This window comes from Aythya fuligula, chromosome 8, assembly GCF_009819795.1.
Source record: "Aythya fuligula isolate bAytFul2 chromosome 8, bAytFul2.pri, whole genome shotgun sequence".
In the NCBI taxonomy this organism is placed as follows: Eukaryota; Metazoa; Chordata; class Aves; order Anseriformes; family Anatidae; genus Aythya; species Aythya fuligula.
Window position 1 is genome coordinate 3,855,001 of NC_045566.1, and position 14,911 is coordinate 3,869,911.

The 14,911-nt window shown below is 40.4% G+C and overlaps 1 protein-coding gene across 3 annotated transcripts in view; it reads right to left on the bottom strand.

Moving 5' to 3' along the window:
* Positions 1-14,911, bottom strand: part of FGGY (FGGY carbohydrate kinase domain containing) — a 138,182-nt gene that overhangs the window by 54,647 nt on the left and 68,624 nt on the right. For all 3 annotated transcript variants that reach the window (XM_032192722.1, XM_032192723.1, XM_032192724.1), the window contains one exon: positions 14,513-14,616. In XM_032192722.1, coding sequence (XP_032048613.1) covers positions 14,513-14,616 — 104 coding nt within the window. The remainder of the gene's footprint in view (positions 1-14,512; positions 14,617-14,911) is intronic.

The following is a 14,911-nucleotide window of genomic DNA, read 5'->3' on the forward strand; positions in this document are numbered from 1 at the left end:
CAGTTGTTTTATTCAGCTATATTTTCTTTTACCTTTTCAAATTCAAGAGATCAGGCCCTTGCCAAGAGCTGGGAATGTAACAGGTCACGGGCTGCACTTGTATAAGCAGCTTTTCTGGAGGTCTGCCACCAGAAGCCAGTCTGAAGTTGTGTTTCTGAGAAAACATTCTGACAAAGGATGCTGCAGGGCTAAAGTAACTCACTGTACTCCTTAACAGAGTAACAGACTTCTCTACAGGGCAGCCCAATTTTAGATACCAGCCAGATCCAGCCTCTTCAGCTGAGATGACTCTGGGTATTTCATGTTTTTCTCGGTATGCTGCATCAGTTTTCAGCCAATGGTAAGTGTGGTATCAGTACCTCTTAGGGTAGAGCCACATGAAGAAATGATTATGGACAAAAATAGGAGGTCAGTTGCCTGGCAAAAACCACCTCTACTCATCATCTTTCTGCGGCGTATCACGGGACAAATCCCAGCAACCTTGCACATTCCAGAGGAAACCAGGGCCAGGAGTGCTACTGCAGTCGCCAACATCGTGCAAATACAGGCTACAGATTATTCAGTTAATTTCTTCACATGTCCATGCTCTTAATAACTTGATTACAAAAAAGTCCATTGCTTTGTCTATGCTGATTTTAAAATAATTTCTCTTTTTCTTTCTTTTTTTTTTTTTTTAAACTATGAATCTTATAAAAGAAGCTTGCAATGATATCACCCTTCAGAGAATTGTCCAATATTAACCAGGAAACCTGGACAACTGAGATCTGTTTTAAATAGAGTAATATTTTTCACATTATAAAATTCTACCATTTTCCTGAGGGGGAAATACAGTGCAAGAATGATACCTACCTCTCCTGCTGTAAACTTTTGACAACTTCTCTTTCCACTGCAAAACTCAAGGTTGAAACAGTATATATAAAAGACGGAAAAACATAGAAGTAGGGAAAAAAAATAAAAGAATAAAATGATATTGGAAATAAAATGCTTTTCATTTGTCTTATTATGTTTTTAAAGTGGTGAAATGTTGATAAAGTATCATTTCTCTGCCAGAAAACGTGCTTTTATAAATCTAGTTTTCAGCCAAGAGAAGATTTAGTAAAATGAGAGACAGAAAGAGAAAAAAATCTTCAAGCATGATTAAACCCAATAGGGTGAGTATACATCATCTTATTTTCACTGTATATTGCTTACCTGATCAGAGCAAGGCAACTCAGTTTTAATAAAGTTAAGCTTGGCTCACTACATTTAGGGCTGCATTAAACCTCCCCAGTCATATTTTCCCCGTACAAGGACAGAACAAACAGAATGGGTGCTCCAGTTCAGAAACAAGACTGAAATCCAAACACGTACAATTCTTAGCTACTGAACTTTCACAAGGCTACCAGGACTGTCTTTGCAGCTCCTTCCCATTCAAACAAATCCTTCTCCAAGCTCTACGTAAGGAGACTGTCCCCCCATGTACTTTGTGATAAAAGCAGAGACAGCCTGCAACCATTTTCCTTCTCTCTATGCCATAATAAAGGCATTGTGAACAGAAATAGAGATATCACAAGCACACTGTGATCCCCAACCCACTATTTAAAAGCAAATGGTGCACCATGGAAAAAATATGCAAGGCGGTGTTAGGAGATGCAACGGATCTCTTAGCCACTTGATATTCCTCTTACCCAAGAATACTCTGGCAACTGAAGCTGAGAGGACCACATCTGAACAATGTGCTCCTCCAGTCCCGTGTCAACTGTTTACCGAAATTTGCCAGCAGTTTGCAAAAGATGGGAGCTGTAACAAGACCTGAGTGTCAGGTAGTTGGCTTCTTCAAAGCACAGGCTGGAAGAGCTGTATCAAATTCTTCTCACCTGTTGGCACTTTGTTATATCTACTTCTCAACTTTCCATGAGATCTGCAGAGAGCTGGCAGATTTCTGCTAGCTGACTCCTGGTGGCTCTGTGATGATTTTACTGACTCACTGTGATCAGCAGACTCACATGTGCATTCCTGTGGGTGATGTACCCATGAGGTCCTACAAAACTCAGGGTCACTAACTTCACATGTGGTGGAAGATGATGGCAGCTTGGGATTAGGTAGCACTACCACCTTGGAAGTCAGATCCTGAGATTCCTGTTATGAAGAGACAAGTTGTAAATGCTATTCAGGTAGAACTGAAACCCACAAACCCACGATAAGGGTAGCAAGATCTGTCTTTGAAATTGAGCAACAGGCAAAAGGCTAAGAAAGCAGAAAAGGATCCCTGAGAACAGACTGTGGAGGCTGTGATTCAACAGTTGATCTAAAAAGATATCATAAACTAAAAAGGTGTTGGAGGGCTAGATGCAACTGTTTTCTTTGTAGAAGAATGATGCTGTTTTATTTGTACACAGAAGTTTTACGGGGAACTGGCTGTTGGTTGAGACACTTGTCCCAGGACCTGAGAACTGACCCCTGAGAGAGGCTGGAGCCAGCTGATTGAACAGCTTCTGTAGCACTACAAGGAGAGAATGGTTCCAGGTTAACAGGGCATTTGGAATCATCTGTGAGATAGGTCTCCACAAGATCACAATGAGAACGCTGTGAGAGAAGTCAGAGCACAGCATCCTAGCCTAGAACTGCCTCTGCATTGGGTTGCCTCAGACACGCAAGAACAAAGCTGTTGTCCTCAACAGAAAATTTGCACCCCTGTATATTTTTATTCCTTATGTGTGAGGTTAACCTTCTGTGTTTATTCCAGGAAGCAAACTTGGAGCCAAGCCTGGGACAACTTGAGAGACTCGGCTCTGGAAGAAGTTAAATAAGAATGAATTCATGGGCAATCATTCCAGGCTCATTCACAGTTCACCATTTCCATCTCCCTAAATCAAAGATGCAAGAACTTTTAATGTCTTATCAGGGACTCTAACCGTATGTTCAGCTTCGAAACAAAACGTTTAAACTAGATGAATTCTGATTGTTCCAGGCCTGAATGCTCATATACATTTAATTCTGCCCTTTATCAGTATCCACTAACACTAAGAGTATCTTATGTTTCAGCTTGGGTATGTATACAACAGGCACACAGTAGTATATTATTCTTTTCTTTTTCCAAATTCCAAGGTTTCTCATATAAATCAGAGGAAAATAAATAAATAAAATCTTTAATCTGTTAAATTGTTTTTAAGGTCCAAAACAGAAAGAAAAAAAAAACAAAACAAAACAAAACAAAACAAAAACACTTCCCTGATGGATTCAGAAGTTTTTTTTGCTAAGCACTTAAACACTACCAGTAATGCACTGAGTTGTTTTATTGTTTTACTTCATGAAATGTCTGGATACAGATATACAGATTAACCTTTTCTTTTTTTTTTTTCTTTTTTCCTTTTTTTTTTTTTCCCTCATATTTACTATGTCGCCTTCCTTGAAATGGGAACTAGAAGTGTTTTGATAAATGGACTGAAAGGTTGTCTGGTTACATGATAGCTTCTGCTTGTGTCCTGTGCTGAAATGCTATTATGTACTCTTCTAAAGCAATGCTGCTCCATGACTCACAGCAGTTACTTCGATGCCTCTCATAACAATAGCTCACTGGGGATATAGGGCTTCAAATGAGCTGGAAATTTATACCACCCATTTATTTTTACTTCTCTTCCAATGATAGATACTCACTGTCACAAAATGCCAGTTTATGTGAAGATTATAAATCTTTCAGCACAGATAACTAATTGCAGGCCATTTTAAATATTCACTTTATAACACTACAATTTGCTGTTATGGTAAATTAAATCCCTGAAAGTTCATCACAATATGAACTAGCTCTACCCAATGTTGTAACAACAGAAAAAGTTGAACCAAAAGATCCATGTAGCCCACTAACCTGTTGTTAACAGTGGCCAGTAAAAGATAGCTTAGCGAAGACCACAGGAACAGGGTAAGCATACAATAATTTCTCCCCAGAATATCCTCCCAGTCTCCAGTGAGTGAAGGTTCAAGCAAGTTTCTGTTTGCACTTCCAAGCAGCGCAAGACATCAAATCTTCAAAAGTGACTGAAATTGCAGACAGAGCATATTTTGCTTGAAAGCCAGGAATCTCTTACTAAAAACCCCATTCAAAAAATGGAGTTTATAGATAATAAATTTAAATAAGGGTTATATAAAATAAATTTACTATAGCATTGACTTGGAGATCAATTTAAGGCTTTGAAAGAACATTGGAGTTTTTGAAGTGTCTCAGCACTATTCTTTCAGCTCACAGTCTTTCAGCTTCAGTTCTGGTTCCTAAAGAAACATGCCACAGATAAGATTTGCAGCACTAGCTCGTTTTATGAGACTAGCAAGAGCTCACCCCAACCTGAAAGGTCGGGAAACGTGCGCATGGAACAGCTATCACACAAATACTGCTGGTTGCTGCACCTCACATGCCAGATACTCACAAAAGAACAACTTCACAAACCAACTCCACCTCCAAATAATACTTAAAAACCCACTGAGAAGTCTTGGTGTAGTGCAAGGCAGGCCCACTCCTTGTCACTGTGGCTGGAGGATAGCAGCATGACATGCCGGGTCAGCATACGAACACAGATTTTCCATAAGAGAGTTTTTGAGCACTGACCTTTTCCCAAAGAGCTGATGGCAGAATTGTCAAATTGCAGGCAGATACGGGCTATCCTGTTTCATACCTTTTCCTATAGACTGTGCCATAAGACCTTTGCCTTCTCTTGAAAAGTATTTTCATTGTCATCTCTAACATGCATGCTAAGTAGTCCAAATCTCGATAGCCCAGTTTGGTCAGCTCATTCTATCAGATGGTGACAATCCTGAAGAACTTGGAGCTTTGTAGATGATGTAACAGAAATTAAGGGAAGAGTGGGAAACCAATCACAGGTGTGGCATTGAGCAGGTAGCTCAAGTTTTCTTGCACAGATGTATCATTCCTTACTTCATTATTTATGGGGGTGAATTATTCTACTAAACATGCAGTGCTTACTGCAATTAATACAAAACATCAAGGAAAAAAATCTTTTAAAATGAGGTCTGGTTTATTTACCTACTCTGGATGCCCTTCCCATGTACCTTAAGATATTTCATATTTATTGCACAATGCAGTCCATTTTCGCGATTTTTTTTTTTCTTTTTCACTATTAGGTAAGTATTCCTTCTATATTGCTGAAGGCCACTACCAACAATAATATAAAACTTACAGGTAAAACAAAACTTCTTCTGCAATACCCCTGAGTTAATGGAAGCAGATTTACATTACATGGGCTATGCCATCACACACTATTTTAAACACGCTTTTATTTGAACAGCTAAATGGGTAAATCCTGAGAACCTTACTTGGTGTTTATTCAGCCTTTACTTACTGAGACAAACTCCCAAGGACAGAATAAACACTGGGAGAGGACCTCAGGCCTTCACCCACAGTTATAAACAATGAACTCAGCATAAACTGTGATTCCCAGCTGACACTGGGAGAAAAGCAGCAGCTAACGCTTCTCCTCATTTTGCTTCCAGAATGATTGTATGAAAAGAGATTTACTTTCTTCCTAATAAACTTTGCCCCATCTAAGATCCTCACCCCAACACAGTTGGAGCAGCAGCAGGAAACTTGGATGAATAACTCCTGCTTCACGAGAGGCTGAATAAAAGGAGGGGGGAAGAGGGGAGAAAAAAGGAAGAAAAGGAAAAAAAAATGCTACTAGAACGCTTACTGTCCAAATACTGATGAAAAAGTTGCCTGACTGCGGAAATTGTTGCTGTTCAGAAAAGTAAAAAGATACCTAGAAATACTGTTATATCTTACACCACGTTGGCCCTGGGAGTCCTTAAGACCTGGCAGTGACATAACACACATTTCATTACCAAAATCTCTCTCTGCACAACTTCAGTTTGATGCTCACACTGCAAGTGGATAAACTGCAGAAAGGAAAGAGTCTGGCCGAATCATAAAGCAAACCAACGATGCTAAACAATATTTGGGATTTTGGCACAAAATTCCATGCTACTCACTGCAAGTACTGCTACCTCCAAAATTTTAAAACTAACAGAAAAAAACGAAGCTGCTTTTCATACAATTATTGTATTCCTTGAAAACTCTATTTAATTGTTTCAGGGCCCAGAGACATCCTAACAGATGACCAAGGATATCCTTTATAATCTTTCATTTAATCTGAAACTTATTCCTTTACAGTCCAGCTAAGTTCTTAAGAGAAAAGGGTTAGTATGAGCGAAAGACATCACCTGTCCTTTTGGTTCACCATGAGATCTAGACACACCAAATAAGCAGAGTGCTTAATAAGTTCATGCTTGCTCACAAAAACAAGGTAAACAAGTCAACTGGAAAGACCATTCATTATATATAAATACGCTATATGCTTGTAATCTGAAGGAAATCACCTCTCCAGCTCTCCAAGTAACAGAGCATGCCAGTAAGGCACTCAGGTTTGGTCAAGACCTGTGGGCTTCAGGCTAACACCTTCTTCTTGGTCAAGGGGGGAAGAATCAGAATTGGTTAGCTGGCAGCATCAATAAGATGTTGTACCTGTCAAATCTGATATCATCACTTGAAGAACATAGAAAAGGAAGCAGGAAAATCTTGTTACAAAGGAGGTCTGCTTCTGGACTGCTGTGAACATAAACAAGAATACTAGTATATAAAGAATGAAACAGAATTAGTGTTGTTTTATCCTATCCCCTACAATCCTATGGTATCTATACATCAATGAAGCAACAAAATGTTGTAATGTTCCTTGCTGCAGATTCCAGAATCTGACTTCCTTCCTCCAACAGAGCAAACAAACCCCCTATTAAAATATACAAGAATTACAGTTCAAGGTAAAAGGTGCTAGCCTCTAGAGCCAAATCTACTAACAGGTAACCTTCAATCCCACAGTACTTTCAGCAGAGAGGCCAAGTCAGGCAGCAGAGTATTTCTGGCAGCTAGACCAGACAAATCTTACCAGTGTCAACAGAAGTAGGTATGAATTCCAGTCTCTTGCTCATGCTTTCTAAGGAAAAGCATGGAACAAGTAGGGATGAAAAGGTGATGAGCCCTATTAGCAGTCAGACCTGGAGGAAGCCCAACATAAGCCTCTACATCCATTGTGCTTTCATCAAATAGATCAGAAAATCCGAGGAAGGAAGAAAACATCTCTGGTTTGTGCATTTATCATATAGTGTAATATAGCATTGTCTGGAGTGTGTAAACACTGTCAGTTCAGAACAGGGAAATGTCTTGCATGCTCAAACATACATGGCAGAATTTCTCACTCAGACGTCCTGCAGTCCCAAAGCACTGAATAGGTGCAGTTTGCAAAAGTAAAGACATAACAATTAAAAATCTACTAAACTACAAAGTGCCTCAGTCTTGCACCTAATAAAACCAGAATAACAGTTCTGTCTCTCTTACCCCTTTCATTCATTGTTGCAAGAACCCTGAGACCACCGAAGGGAAGACACTGCAGAAAGGCTTTGTGTTATAAATCAAATACCCTAATATATGGCTGTGTGTCACACGGGGTAGTTTGCAGTTAACCGCAGTATGAAAACCACTGTGTCTGCTGGAATTTTCAAAGCAAGCATTTTCACTGATGTCAGGGAGATGTCTGTAGAATATCAGTCTTCATATAGTCTCCAAGCAGAACATTTTTCAAAGCGTTCACTCTATCCACATCTATTCTTTGAGTCTTTGAACTCGAACGATCTGTTCACAAAAGGGAAGGAGAGTTGACTGCAGTTTTCTGGAAATGTTACTAAGCATTACCTAGTGTCCGTACAATACAGGGACCGTACTGCTTTCAGCTACATTCCCAAGAACAGGTTGATTACCTGCAAAGTGATGGGATGGAAAACTTGGATTTCTCTGGCAGGTACACACTAAATAGCAACATCCCATTCTTCCAGTCACCAACGCATACCTGAGCTTTGAATTATGTCAGACCAGGAACAAAGGAATCTTGGTCATAACAAAAACTTTTAATAACCCATTTACTGAGAAAACCTTCCTTTCATCTCCGCCAAGCTTTAGAAAAGGCTGGGAGGCAAGCAGAAATAAACATTATACAGACTCACCACTGCTGGCTCTAAAGTAAACTCCCCAACTTCCTATTTACATTTCAAGATCTTAAGCTTTGTGGTTTACTAGTTCTGCAAGTAAGTGCTTTGGGTTTTGGAGGCTGCCTGCACATGATGTCCCACCACTACTGAATTCTTCCTAGCTTTTATTAATATAATAAGGAGGTCAGAAAAGCAACAATCTTTTATATGCCCTGCTAGCAGAAATATTTTACTTCTCGCCTTTTAAAAACAAAACAAAGCAAACAAAGCGTACAATGTCAAATTAATGCCAGCGAAGGGGATATTACAGCTCTGTTTGTTTCTTTTTCAAACCAAGGATGCTAGAAAATGGAACAAGAGAGTCTCATTAAAAAAGGGTGTGGAGGACTTCTTTGAGGGACAAGTAGGAGGCGGCGGCATTTTTATGGACGTGTAACCCTTCGAAGGCCACAGGCTGAAAAGGCTCCGTGACCTTTTCCTCAGAAGGCTAAATTTGTGTACAGAAAGGATGGGCAACCTGTATCAACAGTCGTGAAGAAAATGTGGTTTTCATTTCATGCAGCCCTCCCTGAATGTAAAACGTCTTCATTAGCTGGGAAGTCAGCACTGTGACTGCTGCCAAATGCAATATAGAAGCCAGCAGAACTGAACTGAAAGAGGACAGAGTAAGGGAGAGGTTCCTGTGACACTAATTTATTTCTCCCATTTGAAAGGCACTGGCTCTGTGATTCACATGTGCAGAACCGGCCTTAAGGAAGAGGAGAATATTAAAAAAGCAAGAGGGCAAGCGCTTATCAATTTCAGAAGGCTTGCTCGAGTCATTTCAAAAACTTCTCTAGGCAGTCTCTGCTTCCAAAGCTTTGCTTTTGCTTGTAGTTTTTTTTCCTCCCCTCTCTCCCCACTCCTTACCCTCCCAAAGCCAGCCCCTTTCCCCTGGTCAGCAGCAGGACAAATTGCTGCCTTTGCTAAACCCTGGGTCGCAGCCAGTTGGCACTCAGCGTCGCTGCCGAGGGCTGCTGGCCCTGTCCCCTCGGAGACCGCACGTTTCACGTCAGGGCCGTGTGTGCAGTGGGGACCATGGGGCATGAGGCTGGAGCGCCACACACAGCCCCCAGCCCCCTCGCCAAAAACCCATCGCTCGGTGCCACCCCACTGCATTCAGCACAGCTGGTAAAGCGCGTACCAGGCTGCTTCGTCTCCGCGAGTTTTCCTCTCGTCACAGCTGATTTCAAGCAGCTGAGGAGTCCCTGCGTAGTAATTACTCAAAAAGTCTGCTGCTTTAACAACGTGGCATGTTCTGAAGAGGAGACTCTGGTATCGGAGCCAAAATATACTGAATCCACTTGCTGGTCTGGCTCCCACCGAGATTACAGAGATCAGGCTATGAGAACACTTTGAGCCAGCATGTCTCTGCAGCCTCCACTCCAGGATGTACTGCAAAGGACACGTACTGTGCATGCTTTGGGGGTGGAAACGTGCTTTGCACTCTATTTGTGTGAACAAAGCTGGCAGCTTGGGCGGATATTGTGGAGCAATGAAGCCCTATTGTGTTTGCCAGTCATCACGAGAATCAAATGAACAAATTTAGAATAAGCAAATTGGACTCAAGTTCCTTTAGCAGAAAACAGGCAAAGACTAGTCAGGCTTGGTAAAAGAGACTATGGGATATTCTTCCTAAAATAATCCATAGTAAGCACAGGAACAGCAAAATGAGCTGCCCATTTTGCTCTTTGTGTAGTTGCTCAAGCTCTGTCTCTTAGGTTATATAGTCAATCTGGCAAGATAAAAAGTGAATTACTTGTGCTTCTCAAATTTTAAAAATGACTAAATTATAAGCTTCAAACCACATGCGCATTGCCACCAGGGGAAAAAAAGCACTGTGCAGCAAGCCAGGTGACTCAGTTCACAATGACAAGGAGCGCAGGAGCAGCAAAAAGATGCAAAGGAAGAGACTCCATCTAAACTGAAAGGTGACCTGACAGTCCCCAAAAGGAAATTTTGCACAGATTGCTGATAAAGAAAAAGGAATGGCTGAAGAAGCACACAGATCACATCACCAAATGAAGATGGAAAAAAAACAAAGAGAGATCCTCAACGGGACAAAACACAGACATGGTACATTTGGGACCGAAATGCCAGCAAATTCAGATCCCCCTTTCCCTCAGTAAGCTGAAATGACGCCAGGCAATGTTCCCGTTAGAAGCTGCTCTGGGCTCTGGCTACTTCCTTCAGCTGTGAATCCAAAGAGGTGTTCGGGCAGGAATGACAAATATTTGTCATGGGAACAACTGTTCTGCAACAAGTGCAAAGCAGAACACCGATCCCTCACTGCACCTAATTCACCACGGCATAGGCAAAAATAAAAGTTATACATGTTTTATGACCAGGGATATTTTAGGTGGATCCCTTCTACTTTATGCATATGTAGTACATAATCAGTACACTTACAAAATTAGTTTTGGGGAAAAAAAATTACTTAAAACTCCTTTCAAAATCTTCAAAACCAGAGTGGTCGCAATCTGCTATGTGTAACATAGCTTACTCAAACCTGTAGTCTCAAAAAAGTTAGTATCATAAACATTTTACTTTGAGGGAAAAAAAAAAAAAAAAGGTGTTATAAAAGGTGTTATAATGTCAATTTAGTGTCCATGAAAAGAGTGTTATTCTAATAGCATGTACGGGAAATCACTAGATTTATATACCAGTAAGAAGCAGCAACACTGCGGGGTTATTTGCTGCAAGGAAGACTAGGAAATTCCTGGTAGGAGTACCCTTGTTTGTATTGCTCTTTTGCTGTTTGCAAGAGTTAACCCAATTCTTTGTGGTTTTACACATCTGCAAAAGGGCAAGCATGTTTCTGTTTAGGAGCAGGACAAGATAATACAGATGTCTGTACCAAAATCCCTCCGATCACACACAGGTTTCAGAAGAAAACAAAGGATTTCTGAAAACGTTAAAATATCAGACACATAAGACACTGGCAGGAAGACAGGCTTTTAGGGAAACCAACTGCCTTATTCCCAGCAGCTAAGGCATGTCTGTTAGACCGATGCAAACCACTACTTGGGAATAACCTCCAAGCTTCTATTTCAATGCCTCAAACCTGCTGCTATTTCACTGTGAGAAACGACTCACGTATTTTGGGTTGTCACCATGGCTACACAAGCAAAGTCTCCTAAAAGTTCCAACACTGAAATGTGGGTGCTGGAGTTCAGAGACCCTTTCTACACAGTACAATGACCTGCAGCAGCCCACTCAGAAAAGCCAGCCACTGAGTGTCCCTCACTTGAAAGGCATACCTACGCTCTCCACAGAGATCAAAGCCACAGCAAATGAATCCCAGCCCTGAACTGAGGGACAGACCTTCACAAGTAAAAGGACAGCTTATTTGCCATTCCAAATGCAAAATTTCGCTGATGACTTTTTGTTAGGGCAAAGGAGGCAGCAGAGAATCACGCAGAATGAATAACTGTCCAAAAATATTCTGCAGACCATCTTTTTTTTTTCTTTTTTTTTCCTCTCATGGATAATGGATGAGCCCTGAGGTGGCAGCGACTTTCAGCAACTACCAGCTCGGACCTGGACGTGGATCAGTAGCCTAATTACAACATGTTTTTTGCCTCTTTCATGAGCTAGTCAAGTATCTCAACAGAAACACAATGCTTCGCGTGTGTCTGATCACCCCAAACTGTCAGTGGTTTATTCCAAAAGCGTATCCTCACTTAAAAACGATACTTCTACCACAAATTAAACTATTACAGCCAGGAGTAAAATTAGGTTCCACATTTGTACTCTCTAAAATATCAAAGGCATGATTAGCAAAGTCTTTTGTTCAAGATCTCCGGAGTCCTTGAGGTAATGAAAACTGGGTCACGGAGTTATTTCTCTTAAAAGTTTAAAGCAAATGCCACGCTCGAGCAATACCTGCCCTGTGACTCACGGAGTATGAGAAGGGAAATGCTGTACCAAGACACCCCGAGCAGCAGCAGCACCCCTGCCCCCACTAAGGGGAGGAAGGGGGGGAGGCACAGCAGATGATTTTGAACAGTTTCCTGTTACGATCCCTTGAAAGAAATCCAACCGTACTTTCACCCTGCTTTCTGTTTTCTGAATTTCTCCTGACAGTTGGCTCTTGCGTTTGCCAGAACCACAACAAAGGACGGCCTTGAGTTTCCACACAGGCCATTTTCTCCCTCTCTCTTCTCTGATCATCTCACAAAGGTATTATTGTTGCTGGCTCACTGGGGCTCAGTGCACCTGAGGCAGATCAAAGGCACTTTTTAATGCCCGCCTGACCACACAGGTCTCTCTCCCACTGCATTAAATTAAACTCGATGATTAATCTCTGTAGCCCTGAGGGTCCCTCGGTGCACATGGGGAGAGAAAATATATATTTCTATCAAAACACAAGTATAATATACTTTCATTTTATAGCCCTAATTAAAAAAAGGAACAGCTAATTCCAGCCAAATGCAGCTGCGTATAGGTCTCATTAAAACACAAATACAACTGCTCTGTGTGCTCCACATTTATTTCATACAGTATATGCAGGTAATAGATAAAAGAGCAGTAAACCAAAATCTTTTCATAGATTAAATCCAGAGAAGTTCAGAATTGGCTTATTGTCTGTTGGCTAGAGATTGCCAGACCTCTGATCTGTGGAGTGAAAGAAGGCAGTGAAGGAAATGATTATAAAATGCTGAGTAGTTATATTTAAATAAACCCAAAACTGCACAAGCATCTATCCCTGAGCTTGCATTCAAACCATTAAGAGTCTTGAAAGGTTCTACCTTGCCCATGGCGTGTAGCCTATGCAGGCTTTGGGCTAGCTTTAAGGACAGAAGAGAACATTGATTCACATCAGCACAGACTTTATCACGCCACTTCTCTTACATTAGCACAGCTGATGGAGCCACGTCTAACATTGTCACAGAGTGCACACACAGAAAGTGCTGTTAAAGTCTCTATCCTGACATGCTTTGCTCCAGTTTGGCAAAGGAAACAAACTGCAGTTTTGAACTGGGTCTACATTGGAACTTACCAATATACATAGATTAAAAATTAATAAATAACCATACACATGTCCTCCTCCAGTGTGAGTTATATTAAAGGAGTAAGTTACAGCCAGCTGGCCCATTTCCAGCTGCTCCACGTTGCCCTCAGACCTTTTGGGGAAACTGTCTGAGATCTCCTTAGTTCATGGCAGCCCAGTATTATGTCTCTATTAACCCAGCTTAGTTTAATGATTTAAACTAACTCAGCTAAATGAAACAGGTTAGGAAGAGTTCACATAAACAGATTATTCTGAAGGGGCAGAAACCTCCATCAGAAGTGGAAATAATAAAATAGGGGCAGGCTTGGAGGGGCATGGTCTTCCCCCAGAGCTGGTATCTGCAGCGTGCCTTAACTGCACCTTGATAGACACAGAGATATCAATGTGATTTTTCAGAGACAAAGTAAGCTAAGAGTGGTGGAGTTAGAGGTTTGAATCTCTTACTTGGGAAGGAACCCAAATATATTCTAATAGTTGTACAGGATTTAAGCTTTTGTTAAAAAATGCTCTACTTCACAATACTGGGATTATTCATATCTTTAAATTCAATCATGTGCTTAAATGCTTTGTTGAACTACAATCCATGTGACAAGACCATTTTAATACATGCTGTTACTACAAAGACAACTTACAGATTCTGCTAAACCTGACATTTTATTATTGCATTTCTTTCTTTTTCTCTACTGGATATCTCTCTCCATGAAGCATGTTAGTCCTCTCTAAAGCCTCTAGCACTCCCACTGCCATGTGCTCATTTAGGAAAAAACAAGTTATTATCAGTCTAAATTTAAGAGCAAAATGAGTTTTAAATAAAAAATGTGGCAGAAAAGGGTACTTATCTAAATGGAATGCTTTCAGACTCATACATTTTAAAAAGGTATAAATTTCAAAAGCAGACACTAAATTTTAATTGCAATTTCAGAAAAAGCTTTTGTATTAATTCTCTGAGAAAAATTAGCAAAGTGAAAATTGCTTATCTAGGTTTTTCTTTTTAGTCATGATACGGATCATAATTCTATAGATCATGGCAACTTTCAGAGGTAGAACGATTTATATTGATTAAGTGAAGTGGTGATGGAGAAGGGCTGTGACTGGAGATATGTATTCCTTCTCCAAAGACACTATTCTGTAACACATTAGTGACAAGCTTGTCACAGATAACTCAAGCTCAGATTTCAGCCTGCTCTTTAAGCCACTCTAGCATCGTGGTTTTTACTTTTCATGTCATTTTTCAGTATTGATTTCTACTACTATTAAAGTCCTTGCTTAATAGCAAATGCATGGTAATATATAATTAATATCCAAAGTTAAAGATAGAGTTACCAGAAAAAAAAAATCGAGGCAAAAGAAAAGGGTGAGAGGTACAAAGGTCATTTTTCCCTTCAGACACATTAGTTACTATATTCTGTACAAATTAGGACTATGCATACAACCTACCCCCATGTGGCATGAAGATGTTCCACAGATCATAGCAACTCGCGATGTAATTGGCTGGTTTTCACATGGCAGGTTATGTCCTTTCACATCTGCTCCAATTACTCCTATTAAAATAAAATTAAAATTCGATTTTAAAGAAGAGCAAGCCAACCCTCACAAACCAGTGCTTTTCCATGCACAAATAATTGCCAAGTATCTCACACCGCTACTGCAAATCATAATAAGTCTACTTAGAAAATAAACAAAGCTATAAAATAGCTGATATAATGTGTGAGGTTTTTAAAGTATTATTACAGATGCATGAGGACACGAGATGATTTCTTGTTCATGTTTATCATCATAATCTTTAAGTGTTATTTCAACTATAAGCTGACCTTTGGTTATTGTTTACTTCTTAGG